The sequence below is a fragment of the Chanos chanos genome, chromosome 10, assembly GCF_902362185.1.
Source record: "Chanos chanos chromosome 10, fChaCha1.1, whole genome shotgun sequence".
NCBI lineage: Eukaryota > Metazoa > Chordata > Actinopteri > Gonorynchiformes > Chanidae > Chanos > Chanos chanos.
Window position 1 is genome coordinate 14,304,651 of NC_044504.1, and position 25,067 is coordinate 14,329,717.

General features: G+C 39.3%; 1 protein-coding gene across 1 annotated transcript in view; it reads right to left on the reverse strand.

Annotated features, from left to right (window-relative positions):
* The window catches only part of alk (ALK receptor tyrosine kinase), a 252,098-nt gene extending 227,877 nt beyond the window's left edge, over positions 1-24,221 (reverse strand). Inside the window, exon 1 of the mRNA XM_030786739.1 lies at positions 23,492-24,221. Within this exon, the coding sequence (XP_030642599.1) occupies positions 23,492-24,221 (730 nt within the window). The remainder of the gene's footprint in view (positions 1-23,491) is intronic.
* Between the last annotated feature and the right edge of the window lie 846 nt (positions 24,222-25,067).

The following is a 25,067-nucleotide window of genomic DNA, read 5'->3' on the forward strand; positions in this document are numbered from 1 at the left end:
GTGATGGCAGTCGTGGAAGCAAAAACTCGGGTATGGGAGGAGTTCAGGGAGGCCATGCAGAAAGACTTTTGGTTGGCCTCAAATTGGTTCTGGAACATCGTCAGGCGACTCAGGAGGGGCAGGCAGGGCCTCATCCAGGCTGTTCTCAGCAGGGATGGGGAGACTCTGACCTCAACTGAGAATGTGGTTGGACAGTGGAAGGAACACTTTGAGGAGCTCCTAAACCTGACTGACATGCCCCCTGCAGAGGAGGCAGGGATGGAGGCAGTTAGGAAACTCCGCAGTTGCAAGGCACTGGGACTGGATGAGATCCACCTGAAATGCTGAAGGCTCTGGATGTTGTTGGGCTGTCATGGCTGACACATCTCTCCAGTGTTGTGAGGAGGTCGGGGACAGTGGCTGTGGAGTGGTGGTTCCCATTTTTTAAAAGAGGGGCCGGAGAGTGTGCTCCAGTTATCAAAGTATCACACTGCTCAGCCTCCCTAGGAAAGCTTAATCCAGGGTGCTTGAAAGGAGATTCCATCTGATTGTCGAGCCTCAGATTCAGGAAGAACAATGTGGATTCCGCCTTGGCCATGGAACAGCGGTCCAGCTCTTCACCCTTGCACGGATACTGGAGGGATCATGGGAGTTTGCTAATCCAGTCTACATGTGTTTTTGTGGATCTGGAGAGGGATTATGACAATGTTTCCCGGGGTGTCCCATGGGAAGTGCTGCGGGAGTATGGGGTGCCAGGTTCACTCCTGCAAGCCATTCGGTCCCTGTATAACCGCAGTGAGAGCTGTGTCTGCATTCTTGGCACTAAGCCAAGCTCGCTCCCAGTGGGTGTTGGACTCCACCAGGGGTGTACCTTGTGATTTAAGATACCAGTGATCCTGACTCCTCCTGCCCTCTGGACCGATCCATCCTGGTGTTATCATCTTTCATCTCCCTGTCAGCCTCCTGTCAGCATCGCCATCCCCTTTGTTCATGCTCTGAATTTACTTGCAATTGTAACTGCCCGCTGGGTCGGCACCTATTGCACACCTTTCTGCCCAAGAAGGGGTCTCCTCTCTCTGTGGTCCTTCTCAAGATTTCTCCCATTTTCCCATTTCCCTTTTGGGTTTTTGGGGAGTTTTTTCTTGCCCGCCATGAGGATTAAGTCAGGGGGTGTCGTCCTGTTTTGATTTTGACTGTTATGGCCTGTAAAGCCCTTTGAGACTGTAAACAGTGATATTGGGCTCTAAATAAACGTGAAACTTGAAGCTTGAAACTTGATTTTCGCGGACAGGATTTCAAGGCACAGTTGGGGGGGGGGGGGGGGGGGGGGGGGGGGGGGGGGTGGTGTCCAGTATGTTGACCTCAGGATTGCGTCTCTGCTCTTTGCAGACGATGTGGTCCTGTTGGCCTCATCAAGCTGTGACCTCCAGCACACATTGGGGCAGTTTCCAGCCGAGTGTGAAGCAGTCAGGATGGGGATCAGCACCTCCAGCTGGAGGCCATGGTCCTATGCCGGAAAAAGGTGGCTTGCCCCCTCCGAGGTGGGAGTGGGTTACTGCCTCAAATTGAGGAGTTCAAGTATCTCAGGTTCTCGTTCACAAGTGAGGGTAAAATGGAGTGGGAGATCAACAGGTGGATCAGGGCGGCAGTGGCTGTCATTCGGCCGTTGTCCTGGACCATCATGGTGAAGAGGGAGTTCAGCCAGCAGGCAAAGCACTCAATTTACCAGTCAGTCTTTGTTCCAACACTCACCTATGGTCACGAGCTCTGGATAGTGACTGAAAGAATGAGATCACGGATACAAGTGGCAGAAATGAGTTTCCTCCACAGGGTGGCAGGGTGCTCCTTAGGGATAGGGTGTGGAGCTCAGACATCTGGGAGGAGCTCGGAGCAGAGCCACTGCTTCTGCGTATTGAAAGGAAACAGTTGAGGTGGTCCGGGCATCTAGTCAGGATGCCTCCCGGGCGCCTCCTTGGGGAGGTGTTTCGAGCATGATCAACAGGGTGGAGAACCCAGGGCAGACCAAGAACACACTGGGAGGATTATATATCTCAGCTGGCCTGGGAACACATTGGGATCCTCCAGGAGGAGCTGGTGGATGTGGCCAGGGAAAGGAATGTCTGAGCTGCCTTCCTGAGCCTGCTACCATCACGACCCGGTCCAGGATAAGCAGCAGTAAATGAAATAAGATAATTATTGTCTATGCAAGCTTAAAGCTAAGTGATATTTCCAAGGTTATTGAGAAGGCACTCACTGATTAGTTTTTTTAAGGGCAGCTCCAGCACTTTCTAGTACTCATGACAATGCATAATATAAGAGTAGGGCCAGACGCTAGTAGAAGAAGGCGAGTGGAAAAATAACTGCGGACTAGACTGGAGGACGAGTCTTTTCTTTAACTTACGAAGGTAAAAGTAAAATATTTACAGTCTGTAGACACAAAAGCATATCACCCACTAGCAGGTAATAACAGTGATATAGAATTCTGCCAATTTTTTGCTGGTAAAATGCCAGCAAAGCTTCATCCTCCAGGGACAAGAAGTTCTGCTCCAGAGCTTTCTTGATAAAACCTTTTTTTAATGTATATTCACGTCACAAAGTAGAAGGTTTTGTTGTTGTTGTTGTTGTTGTTGTTTTTTGGTCCCTGGCACCATTTGACTTTATCCACAATTGGTCTTAGCTTGCATAGTTTGGTGTGATGTCTCTGCAAATATGCTTTTTAGACACGAAATTATCAAAGGGACATCATGTGAATCTGTGTGGTTTTTACATAGCCTTTGATACTGCCAGTAGACAAAATATTTCTATAATTAGTAGGACAATCTATAAGAGAAATATACTACTTTGAAAGAGCACAATGCAAATTAAAAAAAAAAAAAAAATCTTTCAAGTTACATGAAAAATGTTTCAGAGGTCCCAATATCTCTGGAAATAAGTATTATAGAGAATGTATTTTTTTAATCAAAACAGCCTGTAACACATGTGGTAATGGGAAAAAAAATGTTCTCCTTTATGAAGATGAAAACAGGACGGCTTGGAAGAATTTTGTACATGTCTGCACTTTCCCCTTCATCTTCACTGACCGTAATCACTGCTACACTACTTTAAGAGTAGGTGTGATGTTGTTGTCAGAAAGGTGTTTGCATGTTTCTTGAAGCAGGTTGCATTATACTCTTTTGATCCACCCAACAATGCTGCTCCTACATATGGACAGCTCTTTTCAGTCAAACAAAGAGAGCTGCTAGAGGACATTACCGAACTAAGGATATTACCAGGGCATTTCAAAAAAGGCACATTATGCAAGAGTTGAGGACACTTCTAATGTAAATTGATATCTGCTAGTTATTTCAAGCCGTTGAATTTGAGCTGTAGTTTGCAATGAGTCCAGACATGCTGATGTAGAATTGAAATTGAATTCAAATTATAAGAAAAAGAATTCAACTCTGTGAAGTTGTACAATCAAGGTCAGTATTATCTGAAATTGCCAGATATATAAATTATGTGAAATAATAAACCATTTAATGAAGTAAATTAGATTTAGCTGAATATTTCAAGATCTTTTCCTGCAGTTTTTCTGTTTTTTTTTTTTTTTAAGTTGTCAGTTAACATTATCAAAAATGTATTATTTTAACTGAAATGCACTGATTTCACTTAAATTATTGATTATTTCATAAGCTCCTGACTGGTGCACCTGATTACAGTACTGCCAGAGTGCAATATGTAAGAGGGATTAACAACCTCAGTTCCAGCTGGCCTTCATCATCAACTTTTGTGGAGCATCCTTGGAAATACAATTGGCTATGGTGAGTAGTTGACTCACCCAGGGTTTATCTCCCTGTCTAGCTCATCAGTTGTCAGTCACTCGCAGGCAGGCAACTGTGTAGTTCCCAGTAGAATTAAAAAAAAAAAAAACTACAACACTTGATAATATATCACAGTTTGTACTGCGAAAAAATGATTGATTGGCTTCATATGTGTCAGAGGTTGCACGTGGGAAATGAAGTAGGGGCCATTCATGGGCAAACATGTATCATATATATCTATATTTGTGTGTGTGTATGTGTGTGTGTGTGTTTATATATATATATACATATATATATATATATATATATATATATATATATATATATATATATATATATATATATATATATACACACACACACACACACACCCCACACACACACACACACTAAGAGAGAGAGAGAAAGAGAGAAACTTCTTGCTTCTTGGTATAGAATGTCCCAGGATCACTTAGCATGACAGCCTTAAAGAATCCCCCACCCCACCCACGCACCCACCTGGCCTCACCACTAAGACCAACACCACACACACACACACACACATTCACACACATACCAGGGTTTCCGCTGAGATTTCTTCTTGCCGGTCTGGTGTCTGAAAAGAGTTTATTTTACCAGACAAATTTGAAAACTTCTGGTCACATTTTAATAACAGTCTATAGACTTATATATGTGTATATGAATTATAAACATATATGGTAAAAACGCAAATATAATGTACACCTAGGCTGATGAAAGAATGACAACGACCTCAAATCAGTTTGACTATTTAATGAACAGTAACGATTAAGCAAAACGGACAGTAACCATTCAGCAAAACCTCAACATTAGCTGCTAAAATGTAGGCTATTACAAAACATCTGTAACCTGTAACATTTGTAACTTGTTTAAAAAACAGGCTAGGCCTTATTGGCATCAAATGTGGCCTATAAGCTACCAGGTAACATTTTATTTTGTTCTTCTTTTCATTGCAGCAAAGTCCTCTGCTGCCGATTTGAAATCAAACTTGTCCAATGTGTCTATGCAGCTTACAATGCACATAAGCCATGTCACTCTCTCCTCCTCCAGGCTGCTTCACTGTCAAAACACAAATGTCCTGTTTAGGGGTAGCCTTCGCTATAGCTGCGTTTTGAATGAGCGTTATTACTGGACATTTCGATCTGCAAGTTTTTAACTTATCTTTTTTTTTTTTCTTTTTTTTTTTTCTTTTATACATTTTACCAGGCAAAAATCTGGTAACCTAATTACCGGCTAATAGCAAGCCTGATACACACACTCACACATACACGCTCATACAAAGGGAACAAGTTAGTCTGACAAATGAGGCTTCTGGTTTTACAAATCATCTCACGTCTAATAGTTACAGACAAGATAAGGAAGTACAGAAAAAATTAACAATCTGGAAGGCAGGACATTTGAAGTCCATTAATTTCAAAAATGTTAAATATGCTAATTGCTTCAGTTTTCTTGCCAGGTTTACTTTCTTGTTTTTTTAACAAAGGAGATTAATAATGAATGAGACAGAAATGTGCCCTGTTTATAGTTTTCAGTACTGACCCTCTCCTCTCTCTTCCTTTGGTTCCATGCTGTCTCGGGGGGTTTCCAGCAGCTCACAAGCCAGAGATCAATTAGAGCCCTGGATCTGGCCACCGGCTGGCTAGGGGCTAATTAGCCACGCAGCTCAGTGGCTGTACCCAACTGCCTCTGGCTGGCAGAAGAAGTTTCCCAGTGGACTTCACATTGGAAACATTGACTCGTGATGAGGTGATTGGGCCAGCAAGCATTTCTGCTCACCAGAATGATACAAGTCCTAATCCTAGTGCAAGCTGGTAAGATTCAGTGGCACAGGTGTCAGTCAAGTGTCAGCTGTGACTGGATTGATGGAGATATTAGAGTAATGCTGTGAAGAAGTCTTCAGTGGAGTTCAGAATGTCAGATATCATTTTATTTATCTTAGATGATGTATAGAGCCCATTTAAAATACAGTAACTGCCTTAAAGAATGTTTTAAAAATTGTTCTGGTTGTCTCTTAGGCTTTGTTTGAATCATAGTTTAGAACTATTTAAAAAAAGAAAAAAATGAAACAGCATTTTGCTTGAATTCGCAATGTTTTGCTTTTAATTTTTTTTTTTTTCCTTATTGATTTTTTTTTCCTGATAATTCAAAGCTAATTAAACATGTTAGTTGTTTTAGTTTTTGAAGAGCAGAAACAAGTGCCAAACAGTTTAATGACCTCGAGTAGAAACTTTACTAAGCTAATCTAAGAAAAACTTTAGTGCTTCTCTCTGTTTGAACATACACTATAATGTTCCATTTTTCAGCTGCTCTCTGTCCCCACCAGGCTCTACCACACTTAAGCACTTCTCTTGTTGCAGTTGTGTTAAGAACTAAAGACGACTTCAGAGTTGTGACTGCTGTCAGATATTAAGGAAATTGAGGAGTGGGCCAATGGGGAGTTTAAGCACTTCACTGATGTTTATTTAGGTGGGCAGGAGCACAGGAAGAACAGAGAGGAAGAATCAATGGGAATTTTTTTTCAATCAAGCCCTACTGACAGTTGCTTAGCTAAAAGTCCCTGCTTTAGTGAGTATGTAGGTCAGTTGAATATCTTTTGCTTAGTTTTCTGGAGTGACTCACTTGTTTGTTTTGCTCTACAGTTTAAGCACTCAGTGATCAACATCCAACTTCAAAAAAGAATTGGCCCTCTTAAAATTGTGCTCTACATTTGTCATTAGGCTTAATCCAGGAAGTTGAAGGACATGGAAGTTGGAAAATCAGATTACTGATATTAAGAGTGATTGGCAATCATCAGAAACTGTCTGATGGAATCTAATTGAATGAACTTCAGATTAAAAAAGAAAAAAAAAGGAAAAATATATTATATTTTGATTTTCTTGTGTATCTGTTGCTTGGGTCTTGTACAAAATTTGAAGTGTCACGTTATTTAAAATAGTAAGTTAACTTTTAGCATTTGTCTCTTTGAGTAACATCAGTTTGTGGGCAAAAGACTTAAAACATAAGACATAAAACATTCTGTACTGCAGATTAATTTCCATTCCAAAGTGGATTGTCCAATTTGCTGCAATCTTGTCATTCTCTTCCTCCCTTGTCATTCCAATTTAGGTCAATAAATCTTTTTTAAAAACTTTTTTCCAGTGGTGGCATACTTTGAAAAAACTTCAGCTCCATGATCAAGAAAAATTGATAGTCTTAATACCTGTTTGCATATAATTAAGCCACTTATTATTTGCTGACAATAATTTTAATTGGAGTCCCTTTTCATAGAGATGTTATCATTGCAAATCTGACCTAGCACACCAGATTGTTGCTGGAGAGTGAAGGGGAGATACTGATTTACATTACAGAGGTTAGAACACACCTCCTTCAACACATTTAATACCAGTTACCACATTTCCCCAGTAACTAATTAAGGTGCCTGCTACAGTAAAGCAATATACCATCCTTATGAGAAAAAGCACTGTTCAGTTGATTTGGCCTACAACTTCAACCAAACATTTAATAGTACCAATCTTGGCAAGAAATAAATTCAGCAACTCGTGATGGCAAAATATAAATTTACTCACTTTCAGTATCATGGTTTACTCTAAGGCAAGAGTGAGTCCAACAAGTTGAGGTAATGAATGATTTTATTTTAAACTTCTGAAAATATTTTTTATGTTATCCCAACTCATTAAAGTTTGTACAACTTTATAGAGACATTGCATATGTTTCTGAGATTATTTTTTCTAGTTCAAGGTCAAGCATTCATGACACTTCAGATTACGAAAGCCAGTTCAGTTGGGAAAAAGATGCTCCCTGACCTTTGGATGAACATGGATGGTCAAGAACAACCCACCCAAAATGATTCATACTAAGAACTGACCGAGAGGATGAAAACAGGAGGGTCATGTATGTGTGAGCATGCACTTGAATCCTCAACCCCTTGATCTGTTACCATAGAGATTAAAAAAAACAGCATTTTGCTTTGTCATATGTTTGCTCTCTTATAGGTATTGCTGTTTGAAACTTTAATTATAACATTAATTATTGCCATTATTATAGCAAAACTCAAGAAATAATAACAATGCTGTTTCTCCAGATTACTCAAAGTTGGTGACAATTCCGGAATAGCTAACACTGACTGTGACAAAAACGGACGTTTCAAGCTGGATAATGCCACTTCACAAAGTAAAACTGCAACCTATAACATTTTAACCTTGTTTGAGCTGCATTGTGACATTTGTTGTTGATTCACAAATTGGTATCCGTTTATTACTACCTGGAAAAATCTCATTTAACTATCAAAAACTTGTATAACTCTCCCTCAGGGAAGATGCATTCCAAAAAGATATGCCCATGAAACTTTGCATTGGGCATTGGCTGGCTCTGTAGCAATGCATTATGAATGTTCTCCTGGGGACACAAAATCACATTTATTTTCTGAGAACTTGACAATAAAGAGGATAAGGATGTGCCACAGCTGTCTCTGTAACACCATTCTCTTTTTAATATGACCAGACTCTGTGTCAAACACACAAAAAATAAATAAATAAATAAAAATAAACACACACAAAAAGTGTGAAGAGACTCACTTAAGAAAAAAGCAGTGTTTCCAATACTAAACTGTGATGAATAAAGATGTATAATTTGTAAGATGTGAGGTGAGACTTTTATAGCTTCATATCCCCTAAGCTTGTCAACAGTTATTTGCTTTACAGCTACTTGTTGATTATGGTTAATAAAAACCGCTGAAGCACCAATGTAAAAGTTTTTATCACCATGTCATCAACCTTTTCCTCCACGTTGTTCTTCTCTATTGCTCCCCAGTGTCACTACTAAATAGTTTTTGAGAATTTCCAGTAATTTATCAATTAATGTCCCGTTATTTTCTCAGAAGTTTTAAGCACATTAGATAAGGCTGATAAATGCAGAGGTGCAGGCAGTCAGTGAAGAGAACAACACTAACATCATATTCCTATTCCAGGCAATAAATATGCAGTAAAAACAGGTATTCAATCTCTAATTTTACGTATCAGGTATAACCTTTATAAGAAAACAGTGATGAAGAGAGTTCTCCCTGTGATAGCCTATTCATTTAGGACTATAGCAGTTGTTAATTGCTGGTTCTGGATATTATATGACAGCACAGGTTCAGTCTCTGTGGAGAAGTAGTTCAGGCCTTCACTGAAAGCTACATTTTGATGGCAGATTGCTGGGTTTTTAGTAGTCTCCTGGGCCAAAAGGAGACAAAAGATAATGCATACAATGTTCAGTATGCAAAAAAAAAGGCATATAGTATCTATATCTATGAAGGAGCAGAAGCCATTATCATGTTGATCCAGTAGCTCAAGCATACAGTATTACCTGTGCCCGGGAGACTGAAGATGCTGTAAATGGATGTTGAGTATATCAGAGAGCACTGGATAATTGCTCTGTTTCTTTCTGTTAGCTTCATCCTAACAATGGAAGAGAGACTACTTTTCTTCTTTTCTGCATTAAGTGTCAAATAATGGATGTTAATGTTTACTTAGCATCATTGTAGAGAAAAATTTTTTTCTTCTGTGTTTTAACGTTTTTAGCTTTTTTTTTTTAAAGTTTGTTTTCAGTTATGGTTTAGTTTAACATTACTATTACTCCCATTATTACAGACAGTAATTACTGATTTAGCTTTACTTGTATCTGAATTCTGAGTTTTAGAGCTTTAGATTTTCACTATCATTAAAACAGGCAACATATATGCCTGGTATTTTCTTAAATGAATGGTAAATATTATGTAGATCTTTTTTAATTAAATTTGTTAGTAATTTTTTATCTTTCTTGATGATTGCAGGTTTCTCCAAGAAAACTTTTAAAATGTTTACAGTACACATTTACTGATAGTTGCCACTGCTTCTATATTGCCTTTATAGGGCTAATATTTGATGTTGAGTGGAAGAAGATGTTTTTCATTTGATTTTTATTTTCTTCTTTCTGTTACTGTTTCCTTCTGTCCTTCTGTTACCAAAAGGCAAAACTCATGATACAATGGCAGATCTTGACGTGTTCCAGGTGACAAGTGGTTTGAGTGAGAATAGCACATCGGACCTGAGAAGAGTCATTGGATAACTTCATATTTACGTATTCACAATTTAATTACATAACAACACTATTAAATATAGTCAGGGCAGCAAGGGTGCGGTGGGAGAGTACACTCTGACACAGAAGTTACCATGGTTACAGAGGTGTCTTACATAATGAATAATGGGATCATATTATTAGTATTTTGGTTATGACTTTTTTAGTGCCAAGATCCCAGTCTTACATGGCAAGGAAAATGATAAGACAAGAGTGTTTTTCTGTGTGCTATTTTAAAGCCGAGGTACACCAAAATGACTACAGCTCAGCAGTGGCTCTCTGATGTAAGACTTTTGATATAAAATGGTATTCTTTTGGCGGAAGAGAGGAGAGAGAGAAAACAACTGTACAAGAAAGAAAGAAAGAATGAAAGAGAGAGAGAGACAGAAAGAGAGAAAATGAAATAATAAAAGGAGACAAATCTTGCAGAATATGCTAGGATACCTTAGATACTTTTTTTATGACAGTTTTTTCAAACACTATAAAAAGTCACCAGCGTATAAATCCCAGTGTTTCTCAAACAAGGTTTTCATGACATTGTGACATAAATATTTTTCCCCTTTTTTTATCCATATAAACATCGTCAGCAGCACCACCGGATTTTTCTGAAAGTTTTACAAGCTTGAAGTACTGCACTCTGTTTTGCAGTTCCATCCTCTCCATTCTGTTTTCTGATGTGCAGATAGATGTGTGCTTATTCTCTTCTGGTGTCAAGTCAAAGTGTCCGTTTGTGCCTCTCTCTTTCTCTGGCTCTCTACTCTCTCCCTCTCTTCCAAATAAAAATCTCTCATCCTTTGTTATTCTCTCTTTTGTTCCACTGTTATTCTCATGCCTTCTCAATCTCACAGACCCACACACACACATACACACACACACACTTCTCTCATTCGTCATGCCGATCATCTTCTCGTTTCTCTGCAGATGGCTCTCTGGAGGGTTGACCCTGTTCTCCTCCCCATGGAGACATTGACCCTCTTGATGGGTGTCTGCAGATCAAAACCCTGCCATTTATTCAAATCAGCCTTGACTCTGAAATGCTTGGCTCTGGATCAATGTGCAAATCTTCCAACAATCTCTCATAGCTGCGTAGACAGCGTATCCCAGCTTTAGTCCCGAGGCTGAGTGCAAGATAAGACAGCATTTTGAAATTTGCAGTTGGTTTCACTATGACGTTTGAGGAGGTAAATATGTCTCCAGGGAACACAGCTATTCTAGATCCCAGTAAAGCAGCTGTTGTCATTTCCAGTAGCAAAGATTGTGTATGGTGTCCAACCCTCAACTGATGACACTTTTGGTGAAAAGTAATGAGACTTTTATGTTATCCATTTGATTCGACCTTGCCATAGCTACATCATTCAACCAATCAAAGAACACAGGAAATTACATAAGATCAAAAAGTTTGACCAACACTCATTAGGATACAGTAGATGTCCCTGGGACCATGTGTGATTTCATGTATGCTTTTCTTCTAATATATGATAGACAAAATACTTCAATGTGTTTGTGTAATTTATTTCTTCATAACGACACAGTAGTACTTGAGATTGAATAACAGGTACCCTTTAAAAAAAGTATCCCCATCTCTGGCATCAAAATATCCTTCCAAAAAAGCTTCTCATATATTCAATTTTTTTTTTTTTCCAGACAGAAAAAAAACATTCATTGTTCATTCATTTTGAATTATGATCAACATGCCTATTTTCACATTCATATCAAGGTGTCAGAGTTAGCTAGAGCTTGTTTTCATCTGAAGTCCTTGGGCACTAAAAAACAACACATATATGGTAAACAGAAAGCTAGATAACACTAAAAGAGTGCAATCTGAAACAATAAAAGGGTTTGTTAGATATAGCACAATAGATGAGATAATTTTATGGATACATCATTTATTTGCTTCAAACACTCCACATTGGATTTACTGCACACTCTTATAATCTAGTGAATACAATGATTAATCATTACTGTGATTACCTGCTTAAATGCTCTGTGATTCCCAGTATACCTTATTTCTATAAATAAGGGATTCCAATGACATGTTGCTCTGAAAAAAAAAATTCCTGGTTTTAAAAGGTACAACACAGTCACCCTTAACAAGCACTCTTGTTGATCTGCTCGCTTCCTCTGTGTGGTTTAGAAATGAGGTAGTGGCAGAAGGGAGAATCAGTGCAATTTTGCATTCTTTGAATAATCCAGAGCTCTCAAAATTTAGAAGATTATGGGGTTTTTTTTGGTTTTTTTCTTGGGGTGCCCCTACTGATAAGAATGGTCTTAGAAATCTTAAGTTAACCAGCTCAAATTTAACAGTGCTAATGGCTTTATTAACATGCTTTTTAAAATGAGAAACTCTTAACAACAGAAGGAGAGAAAGAGCCTAAAATGATACATAGTTATTTTAAAATCAGCTATGTTTCTTAGGACTATTCCAATCAGTCAAAACCTGGTTGTTGGAATACTTGTCCTTGCTTATTGAAAAACGTGCAGTGTTGAAGGTAAAGGCATGGATAATATAGCCAATTAGAGATTTGGGACCTGGCATTGGTCTGTTGATTTGTTGTTTACTCTCGGGTCTTTGGATGAGTTTACATTCCGGTGACATCGGTATACATGTCAGCATATTGAAACAGAAGTGGGAGGTCACCAAACAGAAGTGGACCAAGGACTGGTACTTGGTTTCTGTGGTGGATTTGTCAACTTGTGGATTCATCTGTGGCAAGATCTAAAGAGGGGGCAAGATCAATTATATCTTTATGATTCTCAGATATTGACTTTATCACGGTGACATAGTCCTCCAAGTACATAAATCAATATTATTTCATCGCTTTATGATGTCTTTCCTTCTAATTTCCTGTGTTACTTAACCTTGTGGCAATCCATTTGGAAGAACTTTTGTTCATCTCAGTGTGGTATCTCATCTGAAAGATTAAATGTGGTATTAAGATTCCCATTATGCCATATCCTGTGAGACACGAGGCCACCTTCTCATATAAATGCACTACTCTCTTCTTCTTACCATGATTGATCATCCTTCAGAGGCACAGGAACAATATAAACCTTGGGATGTGGGATTGTTTGTCTGAAAGAGTGCCCTGTTTTTTTCTAAGCCTCGTTTCTGCATTCCCACACCTATTATTCTATTTTCATCTCCCTTTTGTCAGTACAGTCCTCAGAGAGAGGATTTGCTCTACCGCGGTAGAAGGGGAGTCCTAACCAATACTTTCTAAGTACTTGCTTTGAAAGCTCTTTCTCAACTTATCCTGGCAAACAATTCTTGTTGACACTGAGGGCTAGGATTCATTGGGCTGAGTCATTTTGTCCGGCAGAATTGTCTGGTAAACAGCCTGAATGCTTTCGCTCAGACAAGGGAGCCAGTATAAAAGACTGAGGGGGTGGAAATGGCTGCTGCCATGTCTTTCTTTAGCAATGGCTATAAAGCCAATACAATCAATCTCTAATGGCCTCTTCGCCTCTGATGGTCCCTGTTTAATCAGAGTAAGAGCAAGAGGTAGCCTCCTTGCCTGGCCACGGCCATTAATTTTGCCTCTCCAGTTGGTTTGTTTGTTTTTTTATTGCCTCTCCAGTGGGCGGCAGACATTTTTCATGACTCTGATTGAGCCCTGCTCAATACTAAAACAGTAAAGCAGCAAAGACTGAGAGCTGCCACACTTTTCTACTGAGGCCATGCAGGCCATAGTTTCCATCTGGATTCTTCAAAGTCCACCATCCTTCTGTTCTGAACACTGAGCTAAGGCCTAAAACTTTTAACAGTACTGTTACTATCTGGAGAAGCTCAGATGAGGAAGAACAACTTTTGCTGAAGCTGTTCAGGTGACATCTGAGGGATCTGAGCTCAGGTCACCGCATATCTATAACAAATATGATCCATAAGAAAGCATGTTTTTATATAGGGGGAAAAAATGTTCTCGTGGAAGGGGAAAAATGTTAACTGTCATATGTCAAAGTCAGAGCGATATGATGGAAAGAAAGTCTGTGTCCACACTTACATGTGAGGGCCCCAGCAGAGAGTCATGATGCCATCTCTAGAGACAGCAAATCGGAGGATCAGAGTGGCTGTCTAACCTCTAACCCCTATTCCCTGCCCTCATTTGCAGCTGAGGCTCATGTCTTTGGCTTGGCCAAGTAGTGGACTCTCTCTCTCTCTCTCTCTCTCATGTCCTTGGAGTATTGTTATTGGACCCAAAGAAAGCTGGCTAAGGTCCAGGCTCTGACACTGGGGGCTATTAGTTCCCTCTGCCGCCTGAAAGAACCAGACTCATGAATGGTATTCACTAAGCCAAAGCCTGGAAAAACATCAAAGTCCACCATCAATCCCTATACTGCAAATTCAATCACTTATAGTTTGTCATATGCTTTCTTTGGCCTCCAGGCTGAACAGAAGTGCAGATTGCTATAATTTCTGTCTCAAATTTGCATATATGTCAGAGGCTTTAGTGTGACAGACCAAATAGTAGGATATGTTTCAACTTGTCAAAATGAGGTAGGCCTACGCTAAAAGATCTGAATATATTACATTAGCATAGGTCAGCCATTAGGCACACCTCAGAGATACCTTAAAAATACTTCACTTTATCCGTACTGATAACATTTACCATAACAATGGTACAAAGGATGGAGTCATAGCACATCCTTAATTTGACCAAAAAAGTGAGTGTACCCTTGTGAACTACTGTCAGTAAAATCCTGTCAGCATGCATTATGCGAGCTGAGGATGAGAATGTGACTGAATTTTCCCCCGGTAATAATGGCTAGAATTGAGGCCACCAAGCTAGGGTTTCCAAAGCAATTACAAATGTGAATAAAAGATACATTTCATTAGCTTTTAGCTTGCAGTTTGGTGATATCTATTGTAAGCTGGCTGAAGTAATGTCATTTGGCACACATTAATCAGAAATCAGCTGGAAAATAAACTATAATAAATAAAAGGTCAAATTGTAAGACTACCAAATGGACAAACTGTGAGCTGAGTAATCTTAGTATGTGTCAAAGTATCAGAAGCTAGGCAACACATTGTCAAGGTAAAAAGAATCTTATGCAGATGACACTGGCCTCTGACAATTTCAAACACAGGGTGCTTACAAATGTGTCTTTGCTTACAAGCTGCACATACATGAATGTTTATATCAGGTATAATGTATATGGCCTGGTTCAGTGGTTCAAAAAGGAAGTATCCAGAAAACTGAGAATCTCTAGAAAGGAACAGATTAATCATTTTCTTCATGTGCAACCAGACCAAGGACCTGGCCTTTTTTTATATTACTCTTTCAACAAACCAAGCAAAGAATCTACCTTTGATAAGGCAGAGATGTGATGGGTGAAAAAAAAAAAAATGTTTATCTATGTGTGTTATGATAGGGTTTTCATTATTTGTTTATTTTTTAGGAATGAAATACGCTCACAGACTTACATTCTCATCCTCGGTAGGATAGGGCATCTAGCCAAGCTGTGTTTGCCTGTTTTGCACCAATCTGATGTCAGCAACAGCTATAGCTAATGCTAGACTCATCTCTACAGAATTTTGGATCAGCATTTTTTTTTTCTTTTTGAACGATAAGCATAAAGCTCTAGAGCTATCAACAACAATGTTGCCCACTACATGAAAAATTTTCCATGCCTTGTCAATCTTCTAGATCCATTTATAGACTTCCTTTCTTATTTAAATCGCTCTGTTCATTCACGCAACCACAAAATGACAAACAAGGTCAGGCCAGAGTGAAAAACACAAATGGTCTTCACGCTAAGAGGCAGAGACCACATCCATACTCCATCCGTTAAGGTCACTGTAATGGAACCCAGTATGCTCTTATGGGAATACAGAGTGTTTGTTTACACCTGTGTAGTTGTACTGATATTATGTCATGCAATTCCCCAACTGTTTCATGTAGACAAGTGATGTCCAAACCATGTGGCTTGGCTTTTGTATTCCCAAATGTGTAGACTTGTTGTACATGACACTGAACAAATATTCACCAAAAATTTATACGCATTAAAAGATCATGCAAAACAGTAACCTACATACAATACATTCAGACATCTTAAGTGGTGATTGTGTTAAAAGGTGACTTGTGTAGTATTCAACCAAGAAAATCTTCAAGGTATTATTTTTTTTTTTTTGTGGAACAATTTCAGTGATGAAATAATTCAAGAGGTAAGGGTACACTGAAACTGAAATTTGAAACTGAAGCTTTCTAGAACCATTAATGCTGTTTTCTTTAATCTAAGGGGTCGGGGCAGCAACCTCCACCCTGACCCCGCCATCCCCCGCCCAAAAAGGAAATACACTGAAAGTCTGTAAACTGGGAGGAAAAAAAGCAATTTGTCTCAGAGTGCATTTATCTCCAACAGAATTCCAAACAAAAATGAGAGTTTTGAAAAAAACAAATGCCAAACCAATGAACAAGCACATGTGACGACTGATTTTTTTTTCTTCCTTTCTCTCTTCCCATCTTTCATCACATGCAAGCAGCGCATCCCTTTTTTGACAGTCTTCAATTATATGCCACCAAATTTCAGCTGGAGTAATCTGTGCTCTCAAGTGTAGAACAGCAGCCTTGCTATTGCCATATCCCATTTCCTCACCAAAAGAGAAAAACTCAAGATGAGAGGAAAGTTCTCACTTTGTCAAAAACTTATGGCAGTGCACTCTACCTGCCCTGCCTGAAAAGATAAGCTCAGTTTGGAAACAAGGTATGGAAGTATAGAAAAAGACAGGAGTGCCACTGTATGAAGTCGCACTCATCTGTCTTAGCGCAAACTTTGAAGCATTTCCCTGCAACTCCACATCAGTGAGCACACTGGCAAGCACTTGACATGCAGCATGCAGGGAAAGATAAACCAAATGTTCCCTCCACAGGCCATGACTGTCAGCCAGTGGACTCTCACCCTTTGCCCTCCTTTAGACTTCATATCTCTGCCAGGGCTGGTGGGTTCAACAGAGCAACACTGAAAAAGAAGACTGGGCAGCTGTTCCCAGTGGACGGTAGTAGTAGGATTAGTGTAAAACTGTTCCTCTTTTTCCCTAAAGCACCTCTTTTTTCGTGATGACTCATATCCTGTTGAGATTGCATTGTCCTTTCCTATGTGAAGTCACTCCTTCTACAATCCTCTTAGAGATCACGGCAAAGTGGGTGCCTTGAAAGCACAAAAGGGGGTTGAGAAGGGTGAAGTTGAATATTTCAGATGGTATTGTTGGCATTTTGATGCTGATGAATGAATATTTCACAATACACTCAAAGATGTGGGTGAATTTAATTGCTACTACACAGACAGAGCTTACAGGTTAACAACTGTGTGGAGGACAAACAAAACAAAATATGTCTTCTCTGCTGATTAATTAAGCTGAGTATAGTTGGTCACAAACTATTCTTTGTTGCAACTCACACTCCTCACAATCCTTTGAGTTTTTTCATTTGCTTTTTTCTCCAGTGTTGCGCTTACTCAGTGTTTTCAGGGTCAGTTTGAGACTTGCTACCACCTTGCATGCCTCATATCATAATAGACTTCAATGGCCCTCGTGTACACACTCATACACACACACACACACACACACACACACACACACACATACTTACCAGCTGTTACAAACACATGCTTGTCAAAAGAAGGAAAGCACAGTGCCCCAAAATCTGAGGAAGCTGAAAATTGGCTAAGCAGCAAGGAAAATCATACAAAATCCTTTAGCCTTCAGCCTTTCCCATCATTTACATGGCTATTTAGACTGATTGCCTTTTAAAAAGCAAAATGCATGCAAAATGAACAATTTACTGCCATCAAATCTGAATGATTACCTTCATATGCAACTCAATAAAAAGTTGCCCATAATCTAACAGGATTGGTATTATGGCTTCTTTCCCCTCTTGGGTCTTTATATCATTCCATAAAAGTATATGCTGATATCTTGCTGAGGAGGGGTTTTTGTTTTGTTTTGTTTTATTTTTTGGGGTTTTTTTTGGGGGGGGGGGTGCTCTAAGCTCTGCATTAATTCCTTATCTGTTCTGCCTGATTCAGAAAATGCAAAGACAAATATTCACTTCTCCCTCACTATCACAGGGAAAGCGTGGTCTTGCCCGTTCACACTGATTAATGGATTCCAGCACAATTCAAAGGGTGAGTCAAACCATCATTAAGCCTTCAGTGCCATTAGGCAAGTAGCCAAACGTTTTAATGCAGTGTTAAGAGCTTAGTGGTTGGTAGTTTTTGGTCAGTGAGTGATTTTTCCATTTATTGGGCTGTTAACCTTCGTCCATTTTGAGATGGTGGTACAGTAATTTCGTGCCTTAGTTGTATGAATTGTTGTAATATTTTCACTTTTGAGGAGTATGATAGAGTGCAACAAAATGCCTTCTACATTAGGCACAGCATAGAATATTAATTTATAAAGACTTTCAAATTAAGACTTAAATTAATGTTTAACGTAGCTGCATGTATGGTCCAGTGGCACTATAGAAGTTTCTACACTGACCTTGTTCTAACTCAGAGAGGTGGCTAGTTTGATCGCAAGGCATTTCTTGCATTTCATATGCATATCAAATATGCAAATCACCATCTCCCTCTTTTGTACATATAGTTAAAACCTACATAACACCATGAAAAGATAATAGCAAAAATATATATCACACAGAGAGAGGAAAGGATGGAGGGAGTATGGGGGATTCCTTGAAGTAAATAGAACAGCTGAAAACACAGGAGGTTGGTGCATATTTCCTCTGATGACATGTACCTGCTCATGTCAGATTTCAGGCTTAACAATACTGCCCTTGCATCATATGCACAGAGCAATTAATCAAAAGCCATGACTTAAGAGAAAATACATGCAACATGAATAGATGGAACAATTGGGAATTAAAAAATATCAACCACAAAGCAGAAGAACAATAGCAAAGTCACCTTGAATTCTCTGCAGTTGAAACTAACTCAAAATCAAAGATTTTGTAATTACTGTAACTTTTTTTTTCCATTTGTTTATTTTGTTTTGTTTGTTTATCTCAATTCCAATTTTGCTACTACTATTGTTTGGTGGGCTTGTGTGATCTGGCTTGTTGATTGATCAGTGTTCAATAAATTGAGCTGATTAAAATGCTGTTTGGAAAAAAATACATACTGTCATGATGGTGTGCAAATATGGTAAGTAAAATTGTCATGCCACAAATTTAAAGAAATGGAAAAAAAGAACTTTTAAGAAAATGATGTCATGTATTCTTCATCGCTGGTTAAAAGACTATGTATACCTAAGCCAGCCATACCCATAACTCCAAAGCTACACCTTCATAACCACTTCCTGCTCCTCCATACTATAATGTTGCAATAATAATAATAATAATAATAATAATAATAATAATAATAATAATAATAATAATAATAATAATATACAGATAACAACTGACTATTTCTTATACATGCTTAACACATTTCCTGGGGGCAAAAAAAAAACTTTGGTGAAATTGCTAAAAAAAAAAAAAAGAAAAGAAAAGAAAAGAAAAGAAAAGAAAAAAAAAGAAAAAAAAAAAACTTGGTCTCAGTTCACTCACTGTCAGTGAAGCGATACAGAGCTTCAAACACAGGAAATGTCACAAGCAGCCTTTTCTGGGTTCTTCCAAACAAAGAGTGTAATGTGTGCATATTAGAAAAACACGGTTACTGAACGTGTTCTTTTTTGTATTGAGTCCTAGACTGAAGGAGTCAAATTACCGTGAACAATGCTGTGAACAATGTGCAAGGTATGCAACAAGTGTCAACTAATTTTGTGGTCATTCTGCCTTGAATCATAATTAAGAGACATCAGAGAGTTAGGAAATAAGGTATCTGTTGCGTTTACCTAATTAAGTCTGAATCTGGGTTTTCACAAGAATTTCATTGACTTTGCAGAGTTGTCATGTGAAACCTCTATCAGTTCAGGCAAGATTGACATTTGATCACAAGGGGGTGGGTGAGGGGGCGGACTGAGTTGATCAAAATCACTGAAATGTATTGATCGCTGTGCCAGAGAGCTCCTGGGTCCTAAATGAATCAGAATTATGAGTTGTAATCAGTGACTCTCCTTTTCCATTGCTTATTAAAATGCATAAATAATGAACCTAGGAGTTGTTTGACTCCCTATCGATTTCTACATTAGCTCCTGATTGATACAAGCTCTAAATGTCAAGAGTCAATAGATTGCCAGCAGCCACCTTCTTCTAAAGACCAACATGTCACTTGAGGATGCTTTGTAAACCTCCACCTGGGGCAACAGCTTATGTCAACATTAAATCCATACTGATGGCATAAAGTCCTTCCCAAAGTGCAGCTCTTTGAGACTTGTATGTTCCCTGTTCTCCTTGTAAGCAATATTCACAAAAAAATAAATAAATAATGTTTTCTGAGGCCGCTGGTACTGACGCTCTTCTGCATAGCTTTCATATGGAACATGGTTGTAATTTTCAGAGGAAACCTTAAATGTGACATCTTATAGAAGATTTATGACCACTTACCATGGACTTCTACTTCTGTGGATTCCATTTGGCTCTCTGATCTGCTGTTTGTATCAGAATATTCTATATAATTATGATTCTAGTGTTCAATGAATTCTGGCACCAAGAAAAAGAAAGCAACACAGGCAACAAAAACTGCCCATTTTTTTCATTGTTCTCTGAAAGGACAGAATTCCTCTCAAAGCCTTGAACAGAGATTACAGGCTTATGCTTTTGAAACAAATCCTACGACACGAGTCCAAAACCATACCGGAGGTTCAATAAACAAGAGTCAAGACAACCCATACAGAACAAATGGAACCAAATGCTTTCAGCCAAGACATGCAGGACATCTTTCAGATTAGACTGGCATTTTGGCATATTTTTGTGCCACAGCGTGCTGTTACAGTGACATTCTAAATGTGAGAATCACAGGATTGTGTCTCTGTTGTTACTGAAATGTGAGGAATGCCCACAAGCCATGTGTAGTTTTTGAAACAAAACAAACTAATCTTTCCAACCATGTTATTGATCTTCTCACACACTGTGAATGGGGAGAAGAGTCATGTTTGAGAAGAGCCTGTCCATAGGGGGTCAACATCTAGCCCACTTACAACTGTTCCAGTCAATTACATAAGATATAACTCAGCAGTGCTTTGAGCTGAGTTATTTATCCATTTCTAGAAAAGAAAGAGTCTTTAGCTCAGCCACTGTGACTTTTGTGTTTCTTTTTTTTTTTTTAAATAATATTGTCTGTGCCACAGGCTCGGGATCCCGTGAAGCCACTCTTTGACAGTGTCTATTGTCAAAAGTATGATACAGATAGCATTAAACTGAACTGAATTGAACCTAGACTTAATCGTCTATGTCTCCTGTTTTTTTTTGTTTTGTTTTTTTTTTTTGGGGGGGGGGGTTGTTTATTTCTTTGTTTTGTTTTGTATTTTTGTTATTGGTGTTTTGTTTTATTTTGTTTTGGGTTTTTTTGGCGGGGGGGGGGGGGGCGACCAGGGTCCTTTCTGTGTGGTTTGCATGTTCTCCCCATGTCTGCATGGGTTTCCTCTCACAGTCTAAAGACATGTAAGTCAGGTGAATTGGAGATACTAAATTTTTCCTAGGTGTGAATGTGTTTGTGCATCTGTCTTGTGGTGGACTGGTGACCTGTCCAGGCTGTTTCCCTGCATTTTGCCCAGTGAGCGCTGGGATAGGATCCTAATTAGGATATGTGGCTTAGAAAATGAATGAATGAATGTGTGCATATGTTTACAGATGTGGTAGCATCACCGGCTATTGTCTCAGCTGTCTTCCCAAAGGCATTTTACCTGAGTCATCTGATTAGATCAAGGACAAAGGAAAGAGTGGTGAAGTGATAAAGACTTAAATACTTTCACAGTAAATGGTTAGACTTAAGCATGCATATCTAAGCACCCAAGAGGACAACCAAAGTCAGTATTTGCAGCTATTGGAGGAGTAAGAGGCAAGAGGAGGCCTAATAAGGGTTGGTCCCACTTCTCTTGTACATGAGATCTCATTCTGAACATCTTCTCCTGTCAGTACTGTTTATGAATGTCTGATCTGTTGTTTATCTGTCTATTGTTAAAGTTTGCCATCGTTAACATTGTGTAATATTTTGCAATGTTTTCATCTCTTCAAATATATGTAAAATTCACAAGATTCATTTCTATATCATTTTAGATAGGACTTTTACGCCAAATGAATGGTTCATCGATATTAGATTTTGTATACCTTAAAGAGCAAAAAGCTGCTTCAGCATTCAAAAGCAAGCTTTATGTAAAAGGCAACACAAGCACTAAGTCTGAATCTATCTTACACTGATGACTGACTGCCAGACACAACTGTTCCTCAGGCCTAAGGGAAGATGTTTTATAGCAGACTCTGCATGCATCACTTGGTAAACAAAATCTGGTTCATCTGTCGGGGATACAGCATTTGAGCATGAAGTCTATGGATGATCTGAAATACACAGTGACATGAAAGTGTAACTAAACATAACGGGTTACGCAGTGCAGACAATGCTGCTCAGCACTCAGCAGCCATGAAAAAGAAGTTCTGTTTTATCCAATTAATTGATCAGGTGTGCATGTGAAGTCTTCTCGGTTGTGGTATTTGAAACGATGCACAATGCTGTCATATTAAGATCTGTCTGCCTGGCAGTGATAACTGTGTTTAATCTCCTTATATTCATTGATTGCCATGCAGTGGGCTAACAATGATAACCTCCACAAAGTATTTAACATCATGTTCCAGTTTTACAGAGAGAAGAATAAATAAATAAATAAATAAAGTATCTTCACCATCAAACAAACATGTATGTGTGTCAGAGTGAGCCAGAAATGGGGCTTCATGCCTCAATGCTGAAAGCACACTGAGATGGCTGAGGTTAAGTGTTATCAAAGCAAGCACTGTTTTTAATCAAAGGCATTTTTAAACCTCTGCTGAATTCTGAACCAAAGAACAGGGCTCTCGTATCAATGCAAAAGATAAGTTCAACAAATTTAGGTTTTAAATTGTTTGGTGTCCACAGACATTAATGAACATATGATGTTTTAAAAATGCTTTAAATCTAACACTGGACAAGAGTACTGTGCTTATTCATTCACTGACAGACCCGGGCTGTAAAAAAAAGGGGGGGAAAAAAGGCTCTAATACCCAATCTCAGTGTTACTGGTGGCTGGGGTAGGTCTTATGAATGACTCCAGAGTTCTTGTACCTAACGTCAAACAGTTGGACATTTGCTAAATAAACAAATAATAGTTCGTTGTCCATCTGTTTAGCACTAAGGCATTCCTATTTCAGTGGCACAATAAGAGCACGACATTGACAGCGGTTTCTTCGGAAGCCATAACTGCTTCTTAATAAATAGTTTTGCATTTTAACCTAACCTGTAACAGCACTGCTACCCCCCAAAAGCCTAAGAACCCAAAATGTTTTGTTGTTGTTGTTGCCTTGTTCTTTTTTTTTCTTTTTCCCAAACTAGGCTGCAATGTAGGACGTAAACTGCCGTCAAACCAGACATTTAAGAACTTTGTTCCGAACATCTTCTATACCTAAAACTTGTTGAATACACTTATGACAGTGGGAAAGTGGGTTATTATCTGACAAGAGCGAGTGGAGTCTTACCACTTGAGGCGATGTGAAGGAAGAGGCGGGCGTCTGCAGCTCTGATGGCAGCGGAGTACTTGTCCTCTTTTCCTGGAATCTGAGCTTTCCGCTCAGGCATGAGTCGAACCCTAAGTCGGCCACCTTCAGCGCCTAGCCACCATTCCAAAATTCGCGTTAGGTCCATTTCCAAGTACAATACAGGTTCGTCCTCGTAAACAGCTAATCCTCCGCATCCTATTTTTATCATATCCTCTCCAATTTCTACTACAACTTGATTGGATTTACGACTGGCTTTAGTCAACCCTAGATTCAGAACTTTGGACACCGGCCGCTTGTGTCGATATGGGAGCTGTCCAGTGCTGGATCCATTTTGCCTCTCCCCCTCAATGCTGTCGATCGCGGCAAACTTTGTATCAAGTAAACTAGCAATAGTTTTTTGCAGAGGTATGCAGTGCATTCGTAAATTTGCGCGCACGGTGTAACATCCTTTAAAAGTCAGACAGTCTCCATTAAGTGGTCGTTTTATAAACATGGCCATATAATACCGTAACAGAGAGGGGACGGCAAAATCCACGGACAGGGTCTTTCGCTTGAGTCTGGAGTCTTTTTTGTTGCTGACATCGCCACTGGTATTGACAAGAACGGATGTAGGCAAAGTGAGTCCGTCTAGGGTCTTTTGCGAAGCGCACTGCAGTTCGATGAGAAATGCCGCAGACCAAATGAATAAATACAAAGCCCTGGTCAACATGTTGTGAGGAGAAAATATTCTTGTCGATGCCGTTTATACCTGTTCCACTTCGGTCAAGATCTCTATGAGTTAAACGCCGTATTAAAGAGTGAATCTGTGGTCTTGCAGGTTCTGTAGTTTTTTCCTTGTGCCAGTTGGCACCACAAGATGAGCAGGCACTAAATTTATTCCGCGAAAGCTCTTGTTATTGTTGTCCACTTCATCACAAAGGAAAATAGCCGTCCTCTGACCATAAATTATTTCTTTTGGTAACGAGTGCTGCATCAGTGATTCGCTTCCTCAGTCATTGCTTTAAATGTTTATCAAAGCTTCTCCGGGGCCAGTCAAAGACCTCCTCTATGTGTATTCTGCAATGGAGAAGCGCTGCAAAAAGTCGGTCTATCTGCAATTATATGAGCTATATTGCTATCATCTATATCTTTTTCACTGGCCGTATCACGAATTCAAAGAACAGTTCGGTAGATCCACTTTCTGCGATTCCTTAGATTACCTCGACTTGACAAAAATAAGTTTGCCTGGTACCATAAGTAAAGCATAACTTTAAAAAGAACCTGCTGATATGTGATGTCCAGACAACGAGCTGCGCTCACCTGCACGGCAAGACATGGAGGGTTGCCTTTTCAATACGATTTGTTCATTTGAGACCAGTTGCAGCGTGCGCGCGCGTCTATTGTGCACGAGCCACATCGGCGCCCCGAAATTCTATTGCAAAACTCACTTCTGCATATCTTTGACGTCATCACTAGCTCGTTAAACCCAAACATGAGGCACATGTGCCTACCCGAAACTGTGATCACCGAGGAAACTGTCGTCCGCTTATTGACTGCGGCGGATGCAGCGCAGCGG